This window comes from Xiphias gladius, chromosome 12 (assembly GCF_016859285.1).
Source record: "Xiphias gladius isolate SHS-SW01 ecotype Sanya breed wild chromosome 12, ASM1685928v1, whole genome shotgun sequence".
Taxonomy (NCBI): Eukaryota; Metazoa; Chordata; class Actinopteri; order Istiophoriformes; family Xiphiidae; genus Xiphias; species Xiphias gladius.
In genome coordinates this window covers 10,059,993-10,083,721 of record NC_053411.1, presented here as the reverse complement: position 1 = coordinate 10,083,721, position 23,729 = coordinate 10,059,993, and the positions used below count along the sequence as shown (strand labels likewise).

General features: G+C 40.8%; 2 protein-coding genes across 3 annotated transcripts in view; one reads left to right on the top strand and one right to left on the bottom strand.

Annotated features, from left to right (window-relative positions):
* LOC120797173 (glucosidase 2 subunit beta-like) overlaps nucleotides 1-6,392 on the top strand; it is a 134,823-nt gene extending 128,431 nt beyond the window's left edge. Inside the window, exons 14-15 of the mRNA XM_040140543.1 lie at nucleotides 491-590; nucleotides 4,852-6,392. Coding sequence (XP_039996477.1) covers nucleotides 491-590; nucleotides 4,852-4,989 — 238 coding nt within the window. The 3' untranslated portion in view covers nucleotides 4,990-6,392. The remainder of the gene's footprint in view (nucleotides 1-490; nucleotides 591-4,851) is intronic.
* The window catches only part of elavl2 (ELAV like neuron-specific RNA binding protein 2), a 67,704-nt gene that overhangs the window by 12,907 nt on the left and 31,068 nt on the right, over nucleotides 1-23,729 (bottom strand). The gene's annotated exons all lie outside the window — the stretch shown is intronic.

The following is a 23,729-nucleotide window of genomic DNA, read 5'->3' as shown; positions in this document are numbered from 1 at the left end:
GAGGAAGTTAGCTGCTGAAAGCAGAATCAAATGGCACCTGTCAGTACTGTGTTGGACAGTGTCCACCGGCCCACTGGTTTGCTTTGGTTTTCCTGACTCCCCTTGAAATGTTTGGTGAGAATGTAATTAACTAGCACTGGGCAGGCACAGCCTCATTTGAGATGGGCTCCACTGGCGTTGTGTTTTTCTCTTCTCCTTCCCTCGTGTGTTATTGCACACAGAATTAACTCTGACAAAATGGTAATTAATATTTCCCCTCCATTGTTATAGAGAGCACCGGTGCCAGGATCCAAAGGAGGGCAGTGCCAGACTGGCCATCTTGCAAGCTTTTTATTTTTACTGGGAGAAAGTGTTTTTCAATAAGCCAACCTAGTGGTGTTTAAAAAAATGATGTTTCTATGTTCAAATGTTAGATAGAAAGATTGTGTAAACAGGCACAAAGTTTTAAAGGGTAACTGTATTTTCTCCTTATTTCTGTTTTGAATTTCAGGAAGTGGGGGATGTGGTCGGGAACACCAAATAACCAGTACAGTCAGATGGTGTATGAGAATGGAGAGCCCTGCTGGCAAGGAGGTTCACGCAGTGCCACAGTAAGTACTACATGTGTTTCACACAGAACCATACGTACAAATATACACACACTCACAGAGCATAGGAGAGCACAAAGAGGCTGACATGAATAAGCTAATGGATAGACAGATGGACAAATGGTAAGTACACACTGTCAAATAAACAGATGGATAGATGATACAGTATGTGGACATTTTAGACTTTAAAAGTTAATAGAAAATTATCACACCAATTATGCTTTTTAGCATTGTAATTTACATTTTGGTTTAGCTTGTTAGACAACACAAATGTGATAAAATAAGATACCTTCATATCCTAACCCAAATTACAAAACAGCATGCCGTAAACTCCCTTTATTTACTTCAGCTGCAGGGAGAACATCGATTTTATTTCTAAATTCCCCTGTTTTATATCATATCATATTTTAGAAAGAAGCCTCCTCCTGTCTTGATAAATTCAGTATAATGAACATTTAAATCAGTAAAACAGTCATATCATTCTCACCAGTCACTTCTCTGAGTTTCTCTTCTATAACTTCTCTGATACTTTTTATTTGCTGATTATCGACTTCCATTTAGCTGTTTCAGTCACATTTAAGTTAACATTAATGAAGACATTCATGATAAATTTATCATGTAAACCTAGAATAATGTAAATTAAAATAATCTTTTCTCCACTAATTTTTCACACTAATTCATTCCAGTTGTTTTTTTTTTCCTTGTTGTAATCCTGATTGATATTAAGCTACTTTTTTATTTATCAAGTCAACAGGTAAACATGGAGTAAGTTTGTATCAACTAGGGGACGGGGGGAAAAGAAATAAAGGCCTTTATCTAATATAAACCTGTTCTAAATGAAGGCTTGGTTCTCTCTGCAACTGAGGTAAATAAAACTATTTGAGAATTTATGCTAGTTTACTGTGGTATGACCATGTTTTGAGATATCCCCTTTTGAGATTTTGTGCAGCCACCTCAGGTGAGTGGAGTTTCATATGTGGTGCTCGAGGCAGTGAAAAATTAAAGCCACTTGTCTTTCCAGAAAACAAATTTGCTCATTTGACATAACCGAAGGAAAACTAAGAACTGCAATTAGCAGGCTTAAATTAAGCAAGTGACCAGGTTCAGAGTGGTATCAAGAATTTGAAAATGATTTAACTCCTGTTACACTCCCCACACTGAAGTGGGCTTTAAAAAAAAGGCACAAACGCCACCCAGCCGGAAGGAGGTGATAATCTCAGCTATACCAAAAGAAGGCAAGGATAAAATGGAATTCGGGTCATTTAGACCAGTATCTGTTCCTAATGAAGATTATCAATTAGTTACTTGCATTGTGTAACATTTCAAGTTTTTCTTTTTTAATAAATTCGCAAAACTTTCTAAAATTCTGTTTTAGCATAAGGCTGCAACATAACAAAACGTGAAAGAAGTGAAGGGAATACTGAACCATTTCTGAATGCACTGTATATAAGGGTCTGTCAAATCTTAAAACACATTCGACTTCATACTATGAAACAAAATGTGAGAAGGAAGGAGGGATACTTATATCTGAAGGAGAATGGACAAGCTCACTAGCTCACAGAAATGGAGGGAGAGACGGTTGGAAAAACCTGATGAGGTATTTTATTACACCCTCTCAGAAACCCCACTGTGACAGTAACCACCCTGTTTTCTGGAGAAAGTGCGGAAACCAAAAATGCAAACACAACCATATTTTTTGAGATTGCCCCATTATCAAAGACTGTTGGAGAGAGATATACAAAGCCCTACAAGGCATTCTTAAGTGTGAAATGCCCCTAGAAAGTAAGACCATATATTTTGGGTATGTACCCCAAGAATGGTTGTATAGAAAAGATCACTCCCTACTTGTACATAGTTTTTTCCCTTTGTTTTTTCTTTTCTATGTGTGTATACCTTTAATAAGTACTATTTTGAGACTTTTGGCAAACATGAATATGTGATTCGGAATACATCTTATGGAAATGTTTGTTTGAATATCAATGAAATAAAAATAAAAAAACAAAACACTCCTTCTGCCACAAAAACCCAAAGATGTTGTAGAGAATAACTTTAACATTCCACTTTACAAATAACTATAAATAACTGTAAAGGTAAAACAGCCAAACAAAGCTCCTTTTTTCACATTCATCAGGCACTGTTTGAAGCATTCTTGCCCAGTCTGCTCTTTACACACTTCATCCTGCACATGTGCCTTTCAACAATGGGGAAGTTGACTTGCTTCTCTCTCTGTCAGTCTACATGGGTTTTTAGGGTCAATGTTGCATTCACTTGCAGCTTTCACCCATTCCTCTCTCCATTTCCCCCAAATTCCCTCCTCTTTCAGTCACTTTTATGATATCCATTTACATTTCTATGTGAGAATGTGCTCAATTAAAAATGTAGCACATTTAATCATCCCATTTTCTTTGCCTGGCCCCCTCTTCAAATCAGAGCCCAATAAATGCCATTTGTGAATGTATGTACTCATGCCATCCAGGGCCCCCCTTTGAAAAGACTAAACCGAATCCCTTTGATACGACCTCCTAACCATGTGCAGTTGGCATAAATGAAGTCTCGTCAGAAGTCGACGCTCATTATATTTGAAATGCTGAACCCTGTCTTAGGATAGTGCTCTCTTCTCTTTCTGCTCTTAAACACACTTCTCTCTTTATACTTGAGTGGTGGGACCAGTGATTTATTGTTTCACTGGTGGATATCGAGAAAATCCAAATTCAAGCAGTGTGCAGTATACCGCACTGTTTCAGTTATTAATTAATTTCAAAAGTGCTGGGCCGTGGCTGTTACATGTGAGCAGTCACTTTAGCTACAGCTAAGACAGCTGTTGCTTTGGCAGATGAGTGCATCTGAATAAATGTTTGTTGGAAAAATAATGCAAGTATGATCAAAGGATAAAATCCTTTGAGGATAAATCCTTTGATTGGGACTTGATTTTGTAGCTTTGACCATCCTTCCTACTGGTGGTGATAACATCGTATTCACCAAGTTAATTTTTGATACCTAGGAATGGGTCATCATTGCTAACAGGAGGTAGACAGGGCAAGAAACATGAAGAGTTAGGTGATCATACAGGTTTGCGTGAGACAAATTAAAGAAGAATGGACAAAATTGACGCAATAGAAGCCAAGATGTCTAGTATAGGTCAAGCGCTAAAAGCCCTATATCCTACATTTCCATGATCCAACTCAGTAGTCTCTGTCATCAGACCCTTACTGCCTGGTAAACACCCACCTCTCTCAGACCTCGCACTTGATATAAATTTAAAGTCTCCACGTCCAAGCTAAGATAACCCTGGTGACATCACTATGACCATCATCCGGGTTATTTTCTCAGATTTCACAACGCTCTTCCGGAACGGAAAACAAATATACATTTATGTTGCCACGGAAAACAAAATACACCAAAATATAGCAAACACGCTAGCTCGGAAAACAAAATTAATCCGACAGACCTAGAGTATTGCTCTGGCATCTGCAAGTCAAAACTGAAGCACCAGTAATAACGCGCACACAAACAGACACACATAGGAGAACACTTTGTCTCGCCAAGTGGCACACACCCACTTAATAACTCTGTGCAACAAGATACTAAGTGACATAACAAAAGCCTCTATTTTTAATTCAAGTATGGGACAAAACCAAATCACCAGTTGTACCAGACTCAAACTTCAGCACAATAATACCTGTCAAGTTTCCGTCTCTCTCCCACTCCAGGTGCTTTTGTTCGATAGAGGGATTGTCTGTTCAGGGTGCAGTACGATGTGAGGGGTTGCTATGGAAACGACACAGAAGTAAAATAAGTTGTTTTTCACTTTCCACTCTCTCGGAGAGGGCATCAGAGTCGCTGATTAAAGTCATGACAGTGGTAGTCACGTCCTCCCCTGTCCTGTTCACACGTGAGGACGACAGAAGTGGTGTCCCACAATGCCACAGCGTCCCCACAGTCACAGCGACACTTTGGTTCTTGTACTCTCTGATTGCAGGGGGAGGTAGAGATGAAACTCTCCGTGTACAGTACGGTCACTTTATTGGAGGAGAGGCCTGAATATGTTTGAAATGCCAGCTCCACTAGTACCGTGCCTTTGCATAGTCCTGTCACTTTTAGTGATTCACAAAAGTTCAAACCGGTTGGAAAATCACTAAAACAAGAGGTAGGACAGTGTCTTCCATCAGCCCCCTTTGTGAGATAAAACTGGCATGGCTCTTGACTCAGGCTAACAACAGCCTCCCCACACCACCTCAACTTTTCTTTCTTTATGCTTTTCTAGGTCACACTGACATGTGGAACAGAGACAGCCTTGCGATCGGTGAAGGAGCCCAGCAAATGCCAGTACATCATGGACTTCCAGACTCCTGTGGCCTGTCAGCCGGTGCTAAAGCAGCAGGGCATACACAGTGAACTGTGACCCCTTCCCTTACTGGCCTAGCCTAGATTAACTTAGCCCCCCACCCGATGGCTAGCCCGCGGTGACAGGCTGGGGTTCTGAGGGTCCCCTCTGACATCTGTGTTGTCAGAACATATATATTTCCAAGCAAGTCTTGCTAAGGTCAGAATCTGATTTTTAGTAACACTGTTCTTACACCACTTTAGTTTTCATTGATTGTTACAGTGCTGCTTTATTTCTGTTATGTGTTAGTATTGGAATGCAGCATTTATTGAATGATTTAGTGAACAAAAGTATTAATACCATTGCAGTATATTCCTTATAAGGGTTTACATTTAAGACCCAACAAAAACAGCACAAAAAATAAATGGAATAAATGGAATAAATAAAGTGCAACTAGAGTAGAGCAGTGCCACTAATGTATCTGCTGTGTCAAATTGCTGCTTATTTATAAGCACAAATGAAAGGACCGTGTCCTTCTACTTCATTATAGTGGCTACTTTATTATAGCCTTATGTAAATCTTGAATGAAAAGACTAAAACCAACAACAATGGGATCCTCCTAACACGTATTGCCTATTTGGCCAAAACCTGGCCAAGGTTAGCATAGCGCTTCATTGCTGTCCAAACAGCAACATGTATTTAAAACACATCAGTGTTCATTCATAATGATGAACATGGGCACACACGCCTTCCTGAAAATACTGACTATAATTCCGCGGCTGAAAGTAGTCCCCAACAAATGCCCTGCTTACTCCTGTTTGAGTAACATTTGCCAAAGACGGCAGTACCCAGCTGTTTTAGGAGTTTATTTAGCTTCTTTTAAAAATGTGTTACTTGTGACCTGTTTTGAAAGGTTTACATCGTCAGCTAGAACAAATAGGCCTGGGACTGAATGCTACGGATAGAGTTAGGAAGTTGCAAAATATTGAGAGACAGACTGAAGCATTGTTGATTTTGGTCTTTTTATTGGATTTGTTGACAATAGGAACAATACAAAATGAAGTCAGCCTTTTCCTTTGAGTGCTGTTTTTACTGCAGTAAAAACAGCACTTTAGGCTCAACAACATTGCTATGTAGATACTTGAGGAAATAAAGTGACATTGCTACGAATGTAACTGTTGTATCAAGTAACTGTCCCGCTACCTAATTATACTTCGTACTTGCCACAAACCTACTTAATTCTTCTGTTAATTCTATGTTTAAAAGCATTAATTGAAGTGTTAAATATTAAATACTATAGACTTTCAGTTTGGTACATTTTGGTACCATACTGTATATGGTAATAATGTTTCTGTACATGCATACTATACCTTATCATACTAATTGGTACACTACAGCTACATTGGTATATAGTCTCACAAGAGTTTCACAATGTTTACATACTTTCAACTATTATTAGTGCTGCATTGTTTACCGAATGTAACGTCTCTTGATTTCACAAGATCCTGCCAGCGTTAGCAGTCTGCTTCTTACCGTGCACGCTATCTGTGATGTTGTTATGTAATAGATTGCGGGGTTTCTGCAGCAGAGCCGTCTGCTCATTAAAGGGGAGCTAAATCAGCTGTCAGTTATCCAATAGGCTGCCTGATATATTCCTACCCTGCTGGGGCAGCTGGGTGGCTGTTTGCCTGCTAGCAATGCGATGGCCTCAGGCCCTGTAGCCCAGGGACTGCTGCTTTGTATTTATCTGGCTTCAGCTCCCATCCACAAACACTGTTGGATGGCAAATCTAACTACTGTCTTTGGTTTTTCAGAATAATGGTGAGGTTTTCTGAAGATGTCAACCAAGTCAGACAAAAGGCATTTCTACGAAAATTTCTACCAAACCAAACTCATAAACAATGCAGTCTACACTAGGTGTTGATCTTCTTGCTTAAGTTGGAGTGTTTCTTTAACTTAAGACGTGTTTATACAGAAAAATCTGACAACCAACACTGTAATTTTCATGTTTATCTTGCTTGTGTATAGGAAACCACTCGGATTGATCAGCTGAACTGGCAAGACAAAAAACAGTTTTTCTAAGGATATAATCCATTTTGATTCCCCACCATCTAAAGGAAACACCACAATATCACTGCACATTTTAATCTCTCCCTCATTCAACATTTCAAATATGCAACAGATGCCAAAGCTGATGTAAGCATAAAAAACACTAAGCCTGCACAGGCTCCTAACTCTACCAGCCAATCACACAGTCAGTGTCAAGAGCAGCGCTGTGTCTAATATTGCAGAAGGCAACACTGCATTACTGGCATCTGGAGAAAACTTTATATTGCATCATTGCCATATGGTGGCCATGTGATGGTGTCTCACAAAGAAATTTTCCTCGGATAAAACCTGCTCCCACAAAGGAAAAGACTGAACAATCTGCAGGATGTCAACAACTCCTCACTTTAGTCAATGATTATAATGTGTAAAATTACTTGCGTGCAGTGTAGGCGGGAAGACTGCAGTTTAAACAGACCGTTATTTGGAAGAAAAAAAAAGCCAGCACTGCGAGTTTCTGTGCTGGGTTTTTGAACTGACTGACCATTGATGTGTTACTACAGATCAGTAAAAGGGAAGGAGGGAATTGTGGGGAAGGATTCAGTAGGGAAACTGAGCACATGCTGAGCACACACAGACACACACACTAGCACATACTTACACACCTCCATTCAGCACATTCACATATGAAGGGGCAGGGATGGAAAGTCTTTCCAGTTGAGCGTGGGAGTATTTGTGTGTTGACTCCAAATTGCTAAAAGGGCCCAGAGGCTTTATATTGCATTAAATCTCCAACTCAGCTTTGTAGAAACTAGTTCAGGCTACCTGTTCTATGGAGTGGGAGACAGCGGGGCCCTCGACGACTGACTTGACTGACGCCCACCACATCCCAGTGCCGCTTTCACTCTTTTGGAGATTGTTTTTAAGCTTCCTCCTTTGAAGGGAGGCCAGTTATACCCTCAGGGCTGAGAGGGACAAAAGGGCGCTCGCGTTGAGTCGGTGTGCGACAGTCAAATCCATCTCCTGCACGTCCGCGCTGATTTCAGTCTATTCAGTCACGATACCAACGCTTCAGTCAGCCCCTAGCCTACCTCTTTTTTTTCGGTTTTTCACAATTTAAAGCCGTTTAGTTTGTCAGACCACAGTACGTACGGTACGTACAGTATGTACAGTACGTACAATATGTACAGTTTCAAGCCTACACTTGTCATTCAATGTGCATAGTTGATACAGCAACTAAAAGCTTTAGTTTTAAGTGACTGATATGATGATCAACATTATTTACTTAATATTAGAAGCAAAACATGATAAAAAGTCTATATGATCCTGTTTTTCTTTGGAGCTGCTGAAAAACTGTTTGCTGTTTCTGTTTTGGTCTCCACCAACTCCTCAGGGAAGTATCTGGCTCTTTATCTGCTAGATGCTCCGCTATGTTCACCAGCCAGTTGCTGACTTTGTCTGCTGTTTGGTGCTGGGAATGCAGCGTACAGTGTGTTTTTAGAGTTTTTTTTTTAAACTGAAAACAAAGTTGATGAGGGGTTCACGAGAGGGAACCAAAACAGTAAAGCGGTGGCTTGTAAAACCAAACAATGAGCTGACAGTCGCCGTAAAGCTCCACAGAACTTAGTGGACCTGCCGAGTCAGGTGATAATTCTCTGCGTTTGTTGCTAACAGCAAACTCTTTAACCTAACGCGTAGTTATTTGATCCATTGTTTTATATTAAAATATTAGCATCGTTAAATTGAGCCTCTGTACCTTTTGCTAAATAGCAACAACTGGGACCACAATTGGATGTTACTTGATAATAGTAAATGCCCAAAACAAAAACCAAACGTCATAGCAATAGTATAATGTATCAAGAAAAAATCTACAGTATGTAAAAAAACACTGGTAGATACTGTAGAGTAGCATTAGCAGCACACACACACACACACACTTTCCTCAGCAGAAGAGCACACTGACACCATATAGGAATGAAGAGGAGTCAGGGAATTAGAGATGCAGATGAACAAAGAATAATATTGACAGGAGGATGGGAAAGAGAAGGGGGAGGAAGAGAAAGATAAATAGATAGAGAAATCAACAGCAACAAAAATGACAGAGACCAGGACGACGCTTGAGGGAAAACTGCGCTTTGAGAGGACAAGAAAGACAAACTAACCGAGTAGAAAACAGTAAAGGGAGGAGCAGAGAAAGAGAGAGAGAGAGAAATGTGAGACTGAGAAAGGGAGGGAGGGTTGGTGTAAGCGGCACTGCCTATCCTAGTGGAGGGTGAATGCTGTGTTTGTGCTCTCACGTCGGCAAGCGAGGCTCAACACTTCTCCTGTGGAGTGGATGAGTGTAAGCGTGTCGCGGTTGGAGGCTGGAGGGCCGAGCTGTGATAGCATGTGGTTACCAGGGGCCTCCCGCAGTTGGCTTCTCCCACTTACAAGTATAGGAGGCTGGTTAAGAGGAGGTTTCGGGGCCTGGGAAGCCAGGGAATAAATGGGCATTTTTGAAATTACCATAAATTACACAGAATCCCCATAGTATGCAGGGCTTATTCAATTAAGGACAATTACTAACACTGTCACAAAAGTTTTATTCGATTTACTGTCAGCTTGTGGCTCAAAAGAGACCACGTTATCTGTGCCCAAAGTGCAGGTGTATTGCTTTCAAAAATGGTTTCAAATGTCAAGGGCAACAGTCCACATTATGACAGCATATATCAAACAAAGCGCGATGACAAAAAGGAACACCGGTTACAAATTGAAATTAACCAACAGGGATATGACGCAAATCAACAGTGTTGGGAGCTGCTGCTAATTTACATAAAACCTAATAGTGTCATACCTTTGTAGCAGTGTTTGCAGTGGGGATTTAGTTTGTTCAAAGGCAAAAAGTAATCAAAGTTGTTGCCGCTCCTGCTCCAATTTCCCACTGTTTACTCCAGCAATAAGGAGAGGTCACAACATGTTTCCGTTGATAGAAAGTTGAGAAAAATACAAATGAAAATGAAACCGAGCTGCTGGTTATGTTACAATATCACTGAAACTATGGAGCGTTTGTGTTGTAAATTGCATTTTTAAAATCTTTTTTATTATTATCATTGAATTCTGAATCCAGTGCTTACTCTCCCCTTTTGCGTAGACACATTTTAATAGCAATTAAATACTAAAAAAAAAACAACATTTTAATAAAACCTCAAATAATGAGCCGAGTTTATAGAGTACAACAGATGTTAACATCAACTGCTGCCAGCAGATCAGCCAGTTCAGCTTCTGCTTTTAAACATTAGATATCCAACATCTTAGATTTTTATGTTTGGGGTTTTGCTGCAATTTGAAGTCACTTTTCTGGAAATGTTGGGAGGTAATAAAAACATGACTCGGCATCAGTGATTATCATCTCCTTCACATCTCTATTTTTATGTACTTGCAGACTGTTTACCGCTGTGTTTCGGACCACACAGAGAATGGGGCCCGTGCAGCAAATTATTCTGAGTCAAAAGAGTGCTCTCCCCTTTAACACAAGCATAAATGTCATTTAGGTGTAGGTGTAATGGGAGAGTTTGTGTATTTGCACCTTTGCTGATGACAATTTCAGCTGCTAGATGAGCTCTGGTCCTGTGCCACCGGCGCCGGGCAAATACAACCTTTGACAGACTGGAACTTGATCGACGGTGGCAATCCAAACACTTTCCCTTGCCCTTCTGTGGCTGTTTCTCCCTCTGCAATTTGTTGTTTTTTCCCCTCTTGTAGCCCCATTAGGATGATAGATGAGAAGAGATGCAGAGGGGATGGTTAATCTTTCAGGGAGAGAAAGAGCAGCGGGAAGAGGGGAGGTGGAGAGCAGAATGCTCTGTACATAAGTAAACAGGATGTTGGGATTTAGCAAGAAAATGTGTGGAGGGGAGAAAGATTACGGTGGTCACTACTCACAGATAGAGGACGGAAGGCTGAGAAAAGAGAATGAGAAGGGGACAAAGAAGAGCAGGCCTGAGGAGATAGAAAGTGATTGAAACAGAACAACATGGATAACAGATGGAATGAAAAGCAGAAACTGGATGGAGAAAGAGAGGAGGGATATAACGAGAGGGAGACGGAGAGCAGCGGTGTCCTGGTGGGCGAGGGGAGGGAATTCTGGAGGGCTATATTGAGCTCCGTTTCTCCACAGGAGCTGCTTAATGAGCACAGAGTTTGTAAGTAATTATTGGTTATCAACCTGATAATAGTCATTGCTCCATTTTGTGTAGCAGTTTCCACATACTTATACAATTATGGCAATTATTAATGGAGCTGTGTCTTTGTATTTGCATTTCAAACATATAGCATGGCCGGCCCAGGCCATTATTTTTGCGTTACATAATACAGGTTACTGGGGAGGGGGAAGAAAAAGTAAGTGCTGGATTCTTCTAAGCAATAGGGTAAACAATGAGGAGCCAATTTAGTTTTCAAAACAAATACCAGAATTTCATTTAGCAAAGGAGGCAAACAGAGACTGTGGATCATAACCTCGCTGGCTTTTGCTGCAGCTAATATCTGCTCATTGTGCAGGGTCCCGAGTTTAGATCAAACGAGTAGACCTTTGCAAAAGTAAAATAGAAACACTTAGCATGCTGCAGGGAGGGTTAGAAAGGAAAAGAGACAAAGAAGAAGAGTAATGGGGGGAGCCAAGTGTGCACAGAAGCCTCCGCTGTGCAGGGAAGTCATCAATTTTAAGGGCTGCAGCAGAGTACCTGCTAGCTTTTCATTAGCAGGTGAGACACACTGAAAGGATCTGAGGATGCAGACTGATGGTCGGCCAGACAGACACATGGCTCTCTGGTCCATTATCCAGGGGCACAATGCTGTGCTGGACACATCATACTCTCCACTCCACACAAACACACACACACACACACAGGTTTGTAAGCAGAAGAAAAGAGTACTTGACTCTTTTAAGAGAATAAAAGAGGCTGCAAAGCATGTAGAGATGCACTGGGGTGATCTACAAATCTGCAAAGAGCTGAACAAGAGATGTGAACACACTGACAGAGTGGCCTCAGGATTTGTAGCTTGAACAGTGCCCTGAGATTTTGTGAATGAAATCCAACTCTTGAAATAACAGAGAGCTTGCTTTTTCTCCCTTTTGGAAGAATTGGATTTAAATTTCAGATTAGTGCTGTGAGGGAAAGAGGACACGACCGCTGTTCAGCTGAGAAAGCAAAGAAGTCAGCGGTTACTTTTCCAGACTGCGTTGATTCAGTCATCAGTTACAGCAGCAGCAGTCGTGATAAATAAAAGTCAACAACTGACGAACTTGTAAAGCCCTGTCATTGGCACTCATCCAGCTCCCACTGCAACATATTGAGTTATAGACCTACAGTGTCCGCCTGCCTGTATACACACATCAGTGATCTCTATAAGTTCTTCTTCAAAGTCTACACATTCGATCAAAGGTAGTGGAGGGTGGATGGCATTTTTCGAAAGCGAAAAGACCAGCGATCTTCCTGAGGAAGAATGTGGGGGGGGGGGGGTCTCGTGTGCCGCGATAGATCTGGATCAAAAGTACCTATTGCAGAATCAAAGTCAGCGCCATCAATATTTCATCATAGAAGAGCTGGCTGGTCACCCCCCCCCCGCAACCTTTCATTTCCAGTTCTTTCCTTTTCTGTCCTTTCCAAGTCTACTGTTTTTGTGGGCTAGACCCCTCCTAAAGATAAAGTGTATATTCCCAGATTCTGGTGTTTACCAGACAGACTGTGTGCCAAAATCATATTAATCTTTCAGTAATTTTTTTAAAATCCTCTATTAGGCCTCAGTAGGATACTTTTGGTGAACTGCACAATCACTGCAAACCTTAAAAAGAAACCCCAGCAATTTAGCATATATTTCACAGGATAACAAGAAATGCTTAAGCTACAGGAAAAGTCAGGGATCATGTAAGTCAGTAGGATACATCCTCTGTGGACCATGAATGTCGACAGACAATCTTACCGGTAGTAGCTAACGATATTTCAGCCTGGACCAAAATGGTCACTTGATCCACCAGCACTCCAACAATGACATGCTATAAGCTACGCCGCTAGCATGAATAAAAAACAAGATTGGACAACATCGAAGCAGTCGGCTGAGTCTATGTGGATCCTATATTTCCCGTAATGCAACCCGATAACATCTTTGAGCCTGCTCCATATCCCCATTATCCCCACTAAGCCTTGTTACAAATTTGTAGACCCCCGGATGACATCACTATGTCATTATCAGGGTTATTTTCTTTACTGGATGTCTATTATATAATATACGACTGCTTTTCCTGTTTGATTGGTTCTCACTATGATGAATTACTGATTTTCATATGTAAAATAGGTGTAGTGCCCCTTTAAAATATATGTTGGAAACAACCCAAAAAGAACTAAAAGTAGCGGGAGGAAAAATTGCCCTTTTTTGCCATATCTCTGTATTTAGGGTGACCAAATACACCATTAGTATAAACAATAGCTATAAACAGGGCAGAGCCACCTTGACTTTAACTACTTTTAAAAAAAAATCCAGCTTTTCCTTGACCTAAAAAAAAAAAAAAAACTGCCTAAAAAGCCCATTAAATTGTCAGCAGTCACCAGGTTTAGTCTCATTAAGGCCAAAAGATCCAACTGTTCAATATGGGAAACTTTGTGCATAAATTTTGTGGCAGCATACACAAAAGATTAAAACTTATGAGAAATCTATGCAAATAAAACTCCAACAAGTTAAAAGAACTTTAGCTAGACAGTATGTCATATTCATGAACACAACCCCAATGTGTCAGAATTTGGATTCTTCTCCAATCCCAAAACAGGGAGGCAGCAACATTCACGCTGTGCAGAAACTAGGCTACACTGTGCTTAACATGGCACCACACCGACTAATGCAGGAAGAGGTTAAGTTAATGCATTCGGGAAAAAGAGACAGAAAGTGGGCGAGTGCCCCCCCCGACACAAACACACACACACACACACAATAGTATTAAGGCAGGGGAGGGAAATGAAACTTTGCATTATTTTTAGAAGGAAATTATGTCTGTGCATCTCAGTAATTATAAAGCAATTCAGAACTGACTGATAGGCCTCCGGTGGACTTTTTTTTCCCACTCCCTACTCTCGCAGCCTTATCTTTTCCCACCACAACTGCACAGACTCCTACAAGCATTTTAATATGGTAATTATCGAGTGAATTCTAAACACTAACCAAACGGAAGAGCTGGTGAAAGCATTTAAAATGGGATTCAGCCACCAGTTTACTATATCAACACAACTCATGCTTCTCTCGCTTCCTGATTAGGAGGATTTATTCAGGGTATTTATAGCCCCCTATCTCTTTTGTGTCTACTGGCAGGCATGCTATTTACAGTATTTTGCTGCCGTCATTTGGCTGATTTGCAAACGTGATAAACTTAGTCAATGAATGAGGGAGCTTATTATAAAAAAAAAATGATATAATTGTTCAGCATAGAAGAGCAGTGGTCAGTGTGAGCTATTCTTTAAGACACTCCCTCGTCTACATGCAAAGTTATCTATTACAGTAAAGAATAGCCTTGGAAGGTTGAATTTGCAGATTGTTATTTACTTTGTTCCTCCCATGTACTGCACCTCAGCCGGGAAAAAAAAAAAAAGTGTGTTGTTTGACAACCTCGGTCCCAAAGTTGTTTTTTGCCAGCTAAAATAAATGGATAGAATAGGAGAGAAAGAGTGAGAGGAGGAGGCGAGGACCTCCCTACGGACTCCTTTATCTCCAGGCAAGTATTTCTCTTGTTTGATGGAGCTCAACCGACAAGAGTTTTCTCACTGAGGCAACGTTAAGGGGAGGCGGCAAGTGCGGTGCCACGGGTGAAAACATCTTAGCTTACACTTTACCAAAAATCGGTTGCAGGGGAAGGGAAACCAAAGTTGCTCCTTTTCTGCTTTGTTTAAGAGGTCACGGAGGCCACTGGATCCATTTATTTCAAGTTTATGTCGGAGCGGTTTGGACCTCGATACTCTCTCACTGGAGCACACGTCTGCTGTAAATCTCCCGCTCGCTCTGCCTTCAGTGGTGGTATCCAATTATTCCACTAGGAGAAAACCTATAGTGGGATTGTAGCAGACGCATATTTAATGAGGTGTAAAAGCATGGAAACCTGAAACATTCTACAAACTGTCTTGTAGTTTGGGTGAGTAAATGCCAGGGTTTCCCTGTATCAGTAGTCTCCGAGGTGTGTTGTAGTGGAAGACAAACAACACAGCAGTTCAGACGCCTCACAATGTCCTGACAAGGCTAGATGAAGATGGCTAAGCTGTGCCACTCCATTGTGTTTTGCTAGCAGGTACTGTAGCCTTATTATTCACAGTTTTATTCTCTTTGTGTATATAACCATAATTCCTTCTGTCCCTTTTCTCCACGTTCCTCTCTCCGTCTCTTCCTCCCTCCTGGGCTAGCTTTGCAGCCTAGCCTCTGGGCCCAGGGATGTTGTATTAATTAACTCGCCTCACTGCACTCTCATCAAGCTGCCGGTAAATGGCCCCGCTCCAAATTTTTCTCCCGGAGCGCACCAAGATGGCAGCGTCCGTAAACAACTTCAGATTTACGGTACTGCAGTCACAGCGGTGAGGCCCCTTACACTGAGGGAAGGCAGGCTGGAGCGTGCAATTCAAACAGTGCCTCGCTCCGCACGCTGCTGTGTGGTTTAATATGTAAATGCATTTTCGTTCGCCTCAAACTGCCATCGCAGTCATCTATTTTTCCTCTACCTCTCTGATGTCTGTGATTTGCAACCGCTGCTCGGAACAAAGTGCGATCTTTTTTAATGTGCACTGCAGTACGGTATGTGCCTATTGCTCAGTGGTAGAGCAGTCATAAACAACTTTGTATACCTCTTACGTGGCGTGATTAAAATGGGTGCAAATCTTTGTCAATATTAACATGGTTTGACAAACAGCCATGCAAATGACTCTGTTCCTCAGAGAGAGTGCAGGCTGTAATGAGGTAAATACTACAGTGTGGTTCTGTAGCTGGGATGTCAGCAGCATTCAAGCTGAGCTGCTAAGGAAACTCATCTTGGGTAAATGCAACCCAAAATCCCAGCGGATTCCCAAGCCCTGCTTTCGCTTTGAATGGCCGCTACACATAATAAATTCCAATCAAAATGGACATTTTAAGGCATTTAAGCGAACTAGTTTGAAGTATTTCCTTTTTTTAAATGTTTGCCTCAGTGTACATGATCAGTAGCGATGGTTTAATAAAGCTTTGGCAGCACATGTCTCTTCATTTCTGTCTGTGCTAAAATGCTCACATTAATGTTTGTCAAAATAAAATATTTAATCTAATTCACTATAACTCTTAAGAAATCCATCCATGTTACTAAGTCAATCAAAAAAAAATATTGCAGAGCCCAAAACATCTATTTTTGGAGCTTCACAAATACAGATCATTATGGTTTACCTACTGGATGTATTAACAGGCCGAGGGGCCAAGGGGTCAGGTAGGGCCTGGACAGCTGCAGTTTTCTTTAGCCATCTGCAGCACCTGAGAGTCCTGCTTTACTTGCAGAAGGTCACTGCATGCAAAAGTCCAAAGAGAGAGGAGAACCAAAAAAAAAAGACTACAAAAAGACAAAAAGGGACACAAAGAACAACTACAAAGATCAACACAAACAGGAGGGGTATTAAGATATGAAAAACACCGACTACCAAGCGATGCAAAATTACACCACAGACCCCAAAAAAACAAGGAGACACAAAATTTCTACAAAGTTATGGAAAACATCTACAATGAGACAAAAAGATGTAATATAACTACAAGGAGACATTCAGTGAATAAAAAAAGATGCTAAATGACTAAAAAAGATGAAAACAAACCACAAAAGGAAAAACAAAATCGACCGCAAAGACACAGCCTTTTTCAAGCCTGTGTCCATGCTTACTGTGCTATTGGGACAACTCTTCCTTTCGCTTTCCTTCAGTTCAGCATCTCAAATGCAGCATCCTCACACTGAATCGAACGTGAGTTGGTCAGGAGAATCGAAGTGAAATGCGATAAGCAAAGAAACAGAGTGTGAGTCACGCTACCAACAGTGCAACACAGCAGCTCTAGATTCTGAAGACCGAGCACAGAAACACTCCGACCTAGCATCATCCATAAACAATGATCTGAGGTTTTTTTTTTTTTTTCCTGTGGACATACTGTAGCTTCTGTCTGTTTTCTCTCTCAGGGGCAGCAGTGGGTGAAAATAGCCCTCACAGAGACACACCCAGAAGAGGGTCAAATCAAACGTCATTATTCCCTTGGTAAATGTTGTGAGGAGATCTCATCTCCACTGGCTGCAGAGGAAATGAGGGACGAGGCACTATTCCTGGTGTGATCTGGTCAACTTTAAATCAGGCCTTATTACAGCAGAACAGACGCTGGCTGAGGCAGCAAGCAGCTACCGTACCCTCCGCCTAGGACACATGTAAACACGGCGATTGCAAAACTCACATTACGTAAATGTACGGACACATCATAAACATGCAAAACACATCCAGATGTGGAACGCACAGAAACTGGTTTCTAGGACAAACAGATGCGACACACTTGTGCTGAGCTTTCATTAAGGTCTCATGCATTTATCAACACACAGCATGGTGTTACAATCTGTCGAGAATGTCCAAATATCCCCTCTGCCCTCATGCATGCTCTTGGTGTCTTTGTTTCACGCCCAAAAATTACATCTTATATAAGCACAGTAGATGGTGAGAGAGCTTTGAAATGGAAGGTCATTAGAGGTGTGTAGGTACCATGACCTTTAGCTTCTGCTGGCTTTCTGTCCCATCCTCAGCATAGAGACTGCAATTCTTATACGCTTGCTTTGTCACTACATTTTTCTACCACTGATGCTGAAAAAAAACCAAACACACATGAACACTGCTGAAGTCAAAGGGGAAAACGAAATTACAGTCATAAACCTGACTCTAGCATGCAACAGAAGGTACTCTGCATTAACAACCATAGTCATTCATATCATTGCCTCCAGTAGTTCCAGGGTGGTAGAAAATGGTCTGAACTGCAGCAGCTCCTCAGTTTGTGTTGCTGCAATGAGAGAACCTCGCACTCACACGTTGAATCCAGCTACAGCTGCTGCACAACAGGAATGTTACTCTTGTTACCTGACATTATTTCTCGGGGATTTTAGAAGAGTACAAGACTGCGCAGGTTGTGTCAACATTATAATAGAATAGAGAAGCACAGCGGTGCACTGGTTGCGGCTATGATTTTTTTTGATAGCTCATAATACACATTTGGTTTTGTTACATAGATATTAGTAGCATATTAAAAAGTCACGTTAGAGATGTTAATTCTGACGGGATTTCAAGAGAGCCAGGCTGAAGCTGCCGACTTAACTGCTACCGGTGTTCACACAAAGGAGTTCCTCAAGGCTCTATTTTGGGTCCTTGAGTGTTCACTATACATGAATTAAATTGTCACATGACTGTCATCAGCATATATTGTAAAAATGCTCAAAAGCTACATCTCATTTTAAAAACTGACTTTTAGATGCTATCATTCTGTAATTTTCCATGTCTTTAACGTCACATTATACACACAATCAAAAGAAGGCACTTGTGTACATTAAGTTTAGACTGAAATATATTCTACATAATGTCATATCTTGATTTCAATATTTTATTAACTACAGGACAGTAGGGGGTTTGAAAAAATTGATCTAATCTTTAAACTTTGTTTGAGCACTTTTTTGTAAACACTGCTGTCCACTTCTCAGAAATGTTGACCTGCCCTAAAAGTCACAAGTGTTATTTCTACATTCACCACAAAGTTCTTTGTTGATGAAAAATGGTCTTTTCATTTCAGTCTTAATCTATAATAAACCGGATTGCTGTGAATTATTTTGACCAGAAGGGACCCCTAGCGAGCACTGTAAGCCTTGAGAAATGAACTCATTTTCAAAAACTATTGGCTCGAAAGCCATGCTGCTTCAAGAAAGCCTCATTTGCCCATCACTAAAGAACAAAAATTGTCGATAAGCAATCACTGGCAGAGCAGCCCCATTGCAGGGACTGCAATGGGGTTGGAGTCCTCAGTATGTGCCTTTTGAGCTGAAACTCATCTTTGACTTCCAAAGTCAACAGTCAGAGGCATGGATTTCCTGTATGTTCTCCTCAGACTATTGGCAGGAGCTGAGAAAATGGAGAGAGAGAGAGAGAGGAGAGAGAGAGACAGGGGAAAAAGCTATGTTTTGTGTTGCCGGCGGCTTGCCACAGTAGCTATTCTTGGGGCTTGTTTTGCGTGGGGGGTTGAGAGAGGAGAGATTTTGCCATGGCACTGCAAAATGAGAAATGACACGGTTTCCCCAAATGTGGCGCCTCATCGGCCTGTTATGGATTAGTTAAGGCTGTTATTCTAATCTGCACCCCTTTTCTTCACTGCCTCATTATGGAACAGAGGTGCCAAGGCCTCATAGGGAGAATAACACGGAGCCGTTGTTAGGGAAGATAGATGATGCCTTGTTGATGGAAGTCAGTGCTGATCTGACAGGGCTGGAGGAAGCCAAACTTCAACCATTTGTGATGTAAGAACTTAAATCCAATCGCTGAACATGTTTGACCATGGACTGCAAGAAACAGGCAGACAGCAGAACAAGGCCCTATACTGAATATGATTCATTGATGTCTGACAAATGGAAATATGATGCAAAATAGAAGCATTCAACAACGTGTATTACATTGTGTAAGCTGCATGGCATCTGTCAGTGGCAGCAAGTAGAACAGGGTATTTCTGCATGCATTGCATTAAAAAAAAAGGGTCTTATTTCCTTTGACCTTCAACATTTAATTAATTTCAAGCTGGTTAAAAATGCTACTTTAACGCCACTTCCCTTTTCTCAACGTTGCAATTGACACATTTGGATTTGTGCACAATCAACAAGGACCGCTGATCACCACTTGTCCTCTTAAATAGACAGGTGCAACATGTCTAAGCCCTCGTAACCGGTTGTTAAAAAGGATATTTCAGGGTGTGCTTAATGGAGGAACCGCACACAGAGAGAAGGTGCTTATGAGCTTACCTGTGAATTATCCATGACACTGGGCCATTAAAGGGATCATATATAAGTTAAATAAAGGACCACTATTCCTCCACTCCACCACAATCAGCTTAAAGGTCTTTTCATTTAGAATGTTCAAGAGCATTTTCATCAGTGGATGAAAGACAGTGTTCTGCAGAGGACGAATGTTCAGTGAACAACTGTGGATAGAGCACCCTGTAAATCAGAGGAAAGTGAGATGAATGACATGCATTTTAACCTGGAGGGTCAAGCAGTGTGGTTTGTGTGCTCCTAATGTCAAGGACCACACAAAATAGTTGACTGGTAACAGGAAGCTAAATAAGATACTGGCAACTAGGTGGTTAGCACCATTTTCCATAGAGGCATGGAGGGCAAAAAGTCTTCAACACCACAATATAGCAACAAATTGTGTTGACAAGCACCTCCTGGCCCTTACAGTTAGACAGCAAAAAACGGCACTCATTCAGCTTTGCATTCAAACTTCGTCACGCTGTGTTTGGGACATGGAGAGCTGAACCTTGTTCGTATCTAACAGATACCGGGGAATGTGGTGAAAGTAAATACATTTACTCCTAAATTCTTTTGAGTCAATCCAACCCAATTCCAGCAGAGAAATTAATGTACTGTAGCTACTGTGTGGCACAATATCTGTGACTGAAAACAAGGGGAAATGATGCATCTTACCACGTTTCATTGTTTCAAAATGACTCTGATGGATTCCTGAGGAGTGTCACTTAGCTCACACACAAAACACAAAATCTGTATGAAAATATATTCCATGGTGCATAAAAACTTTGAAGTTATTCTGATTCGACAAAGAGAGTGCTACACCGGCAGATCAAAATAAAATACAATCTCTGTTACAGAATGGCTGTGGAGAAGAGAACTGCATCGTTGGTGACATGTTCGCCTTATTCTCAGATGGAAACAACAGGTACCATGCACATTTACAGTATCTTGTCCGGTTCCAAAAAAAGATGTACATATTCGCCTGTTGGAAGATCTTTTTAGATTTAGAAAATATGTTTAAAAACCAAAACTGTGCCTCGTTAGATACAGAAACACATTTTTAAACCAATTTTTATGGGGGCAGATGACAGTACTTCAAGTGTGTTGTTTCTCAAATGAGTCCTCAAAATCAACAATTTCCCAAGAAGAAGTGAGGCCATTCAGATAAATTTGTAACTACATTTAACTATTAAATTTGACCTGTCAATCTGCCAAGGTGGATACAGAAAAGAGCCACTTGACCAAATGGGAAAAACCCATGAAACTTGGAATTGGAATACAGGTAAGGAAAAAAAACAAATTTAACATTTTATCATTTTATTGATTGATGGGCAATACTTTGAACTGAAGCCATCTTGTTTGCTACTAATTGAATATTTTAAGCCTAGAATAGTTAAGGTTTTATTACCTTTAACTGCCTCACGGCATCTCACGTGCAGGTAAGTCCAGATTTTTAAAAGCTGTCAGTGGCGTACCAGTTTCGTAGTGGTAACCCTTGCAACGCGCTCGTACGAATGCTGGTGTTCCAATTTGTGCCAGCATGCTGTCATTACAAAATCCTATTATCCCATTTATCTGAACTTGATTACAAGATCTCAACATACATGATAGGAGAAAAGCAAGACTTAAGAAAGGCCTCAGTCATCCAGGTCAAGGTGTTCTGTAAGTGCTGTGCAAAGGCAACTGGACTTGCTTAAAGTTGCCGTTCGCCTCTCATCCAAAAGTTCAGAACTGAAGAATCCCTTTTCCAGTTGCCTTTGCATAGCACTTACAGAACAGGAGGGCAAGTGCAAATTATACAGTCAGATACATTAGTATATGGACAGTGGCACCATTTTTGCAATTTTGCCTCCGTACACCACCCCGATGGATTTGAAATGAAGTCCTCATGATGTGATTGAAGTGTAGACTTTCAGCTTTAATTCAAGGAGTTTAACAAATACTTTATTAACCGGTTTAGGAATGTATAAAAATGGCTTTAATTCCTTAATGTTTAAAGTGATATTTTTCTTAAACCCTTTGAACTAAAGATGAAAGTCTGGACTTCAATCACATCTTGATGGCTTCATTTCAAATCCATTGTGGTGGTGTACAGAAGCAAAATCACGAAAATTGTGTCACTGTCCAAATACTTATGTGGAAATGAGCGTAATGGAAAACCTGGTAGGCCATAAATCAAATTAGCAGACAGATAACATGCAAATGTTTTTATGGGCCTACTGACATCAGCAGCTCTGGACAAAATGTACAAGCATGTTTTATTTATCTGCTGTCTCAACACATACAATGCTACAGTATGTTTGATTTCAGGAGTGCAAGGGGGCGGTTATGAGGGCGAGAGCAGCAAATGGGCGGCCTGATAATGGAGGGACCATCTGTGTGACCCTTTTTGTCATTAACACAGACTAATGTAGGACAGGGGATAGAGAGGATGGAGAGAGGACACACTACTGGAGCTCAGAGCACCACATATTGGCCATGTGGGAACTGTAGGTCAAAGCTACATCACTTTACAGGCATTGTACATCAAAGGCAAACAAGATAGGTTTTTCTACCAACAAAATGCAGTCAATGTCCAAAAGAGTGCCAAAAAAGCTTAAATCAAAGAGCACAGACAGGATCAGCCACATCTTACTACTCCTCAGACAAGTTATTCTCAACCAGGGGTACTTCTGCAGTGACGAGGGAGTACAAAAAAAAAAAAATCTAAATTACGATTTAATTAAAAAAAATATCCACATAGTGAGCCAGCTGTAACACCTGAACACCATGTGTGCAATTAAGAAGTGTGTGGTACTGCTTTAATAAATGTGCGTAAATAGCAAGCTGAGAGGCCTAAACATTTAGCTAAAAATCATGGATAAATGGCTGAAATATAAACGGTTCAAATACTTAGCTAAAGGTCATGAATGACCAGTAGAAATAGTTAACTAAAAGAAATGGGTAAATAACTGCAGCAGCTAAATATAACGGAAATGGATGACATGCCGTAGCTAAAGGTAATGGGTGAATGTTGAAATACATGCAGAAGCTAAAAATAATGGATAAATGACTGGATAAGACAAGTTGCAACAGCTAAACATGACGGAAAGGGTTGAGATAGACTGAAAAAAGTCTATTAAAAAAAAAAACAAAAAACAACGGCCTAACAGTTGTAGCTGCAACTAACATAAATGGCTGTAGTAGCTAAAAGTAATGGATAAATGGTCAAAACGCTACTTCAAATATCTACTGCATTACATTTCAGAGGGCTATATTGTTACTCCACCCCATTTATGTCACAGCTACAGTTGCATGTTACTTTGCAAATCAATCGCTCTGCGCCCACACAGGTGTTTTCAGTGTCTCTGGTTGATTAGACCTTGAAGAGGGAGGAAACTAACAGGAGTGTGAGAAAAAAGGTTGGAAACCGCTGCCTTAGAGAGATCAGATGGTGCCACAGTGTGGTAATGACTTCTACCTTAATAGTCTAGGTTAGTTTTGATTAGGCAATTTCTATTAAAATACAGAATGTAATATTTTGGCCTTTCCATAGCAAGCACCGAGATGTCACTCAGGAAAAAATGGTGTCCTCTTCAAAATTAAAAGCTAACTTTTGTCCCTTGTACTTCATCTTGTGATCGGAATGACTGCTTGTCCAAAGCATTCAAAAAAGGAGTCAATGTAATTTTCAACCACCAGTCAAAACCCTGATGATTCAGTGCACTGCTAGAGGAAACCCACTGAC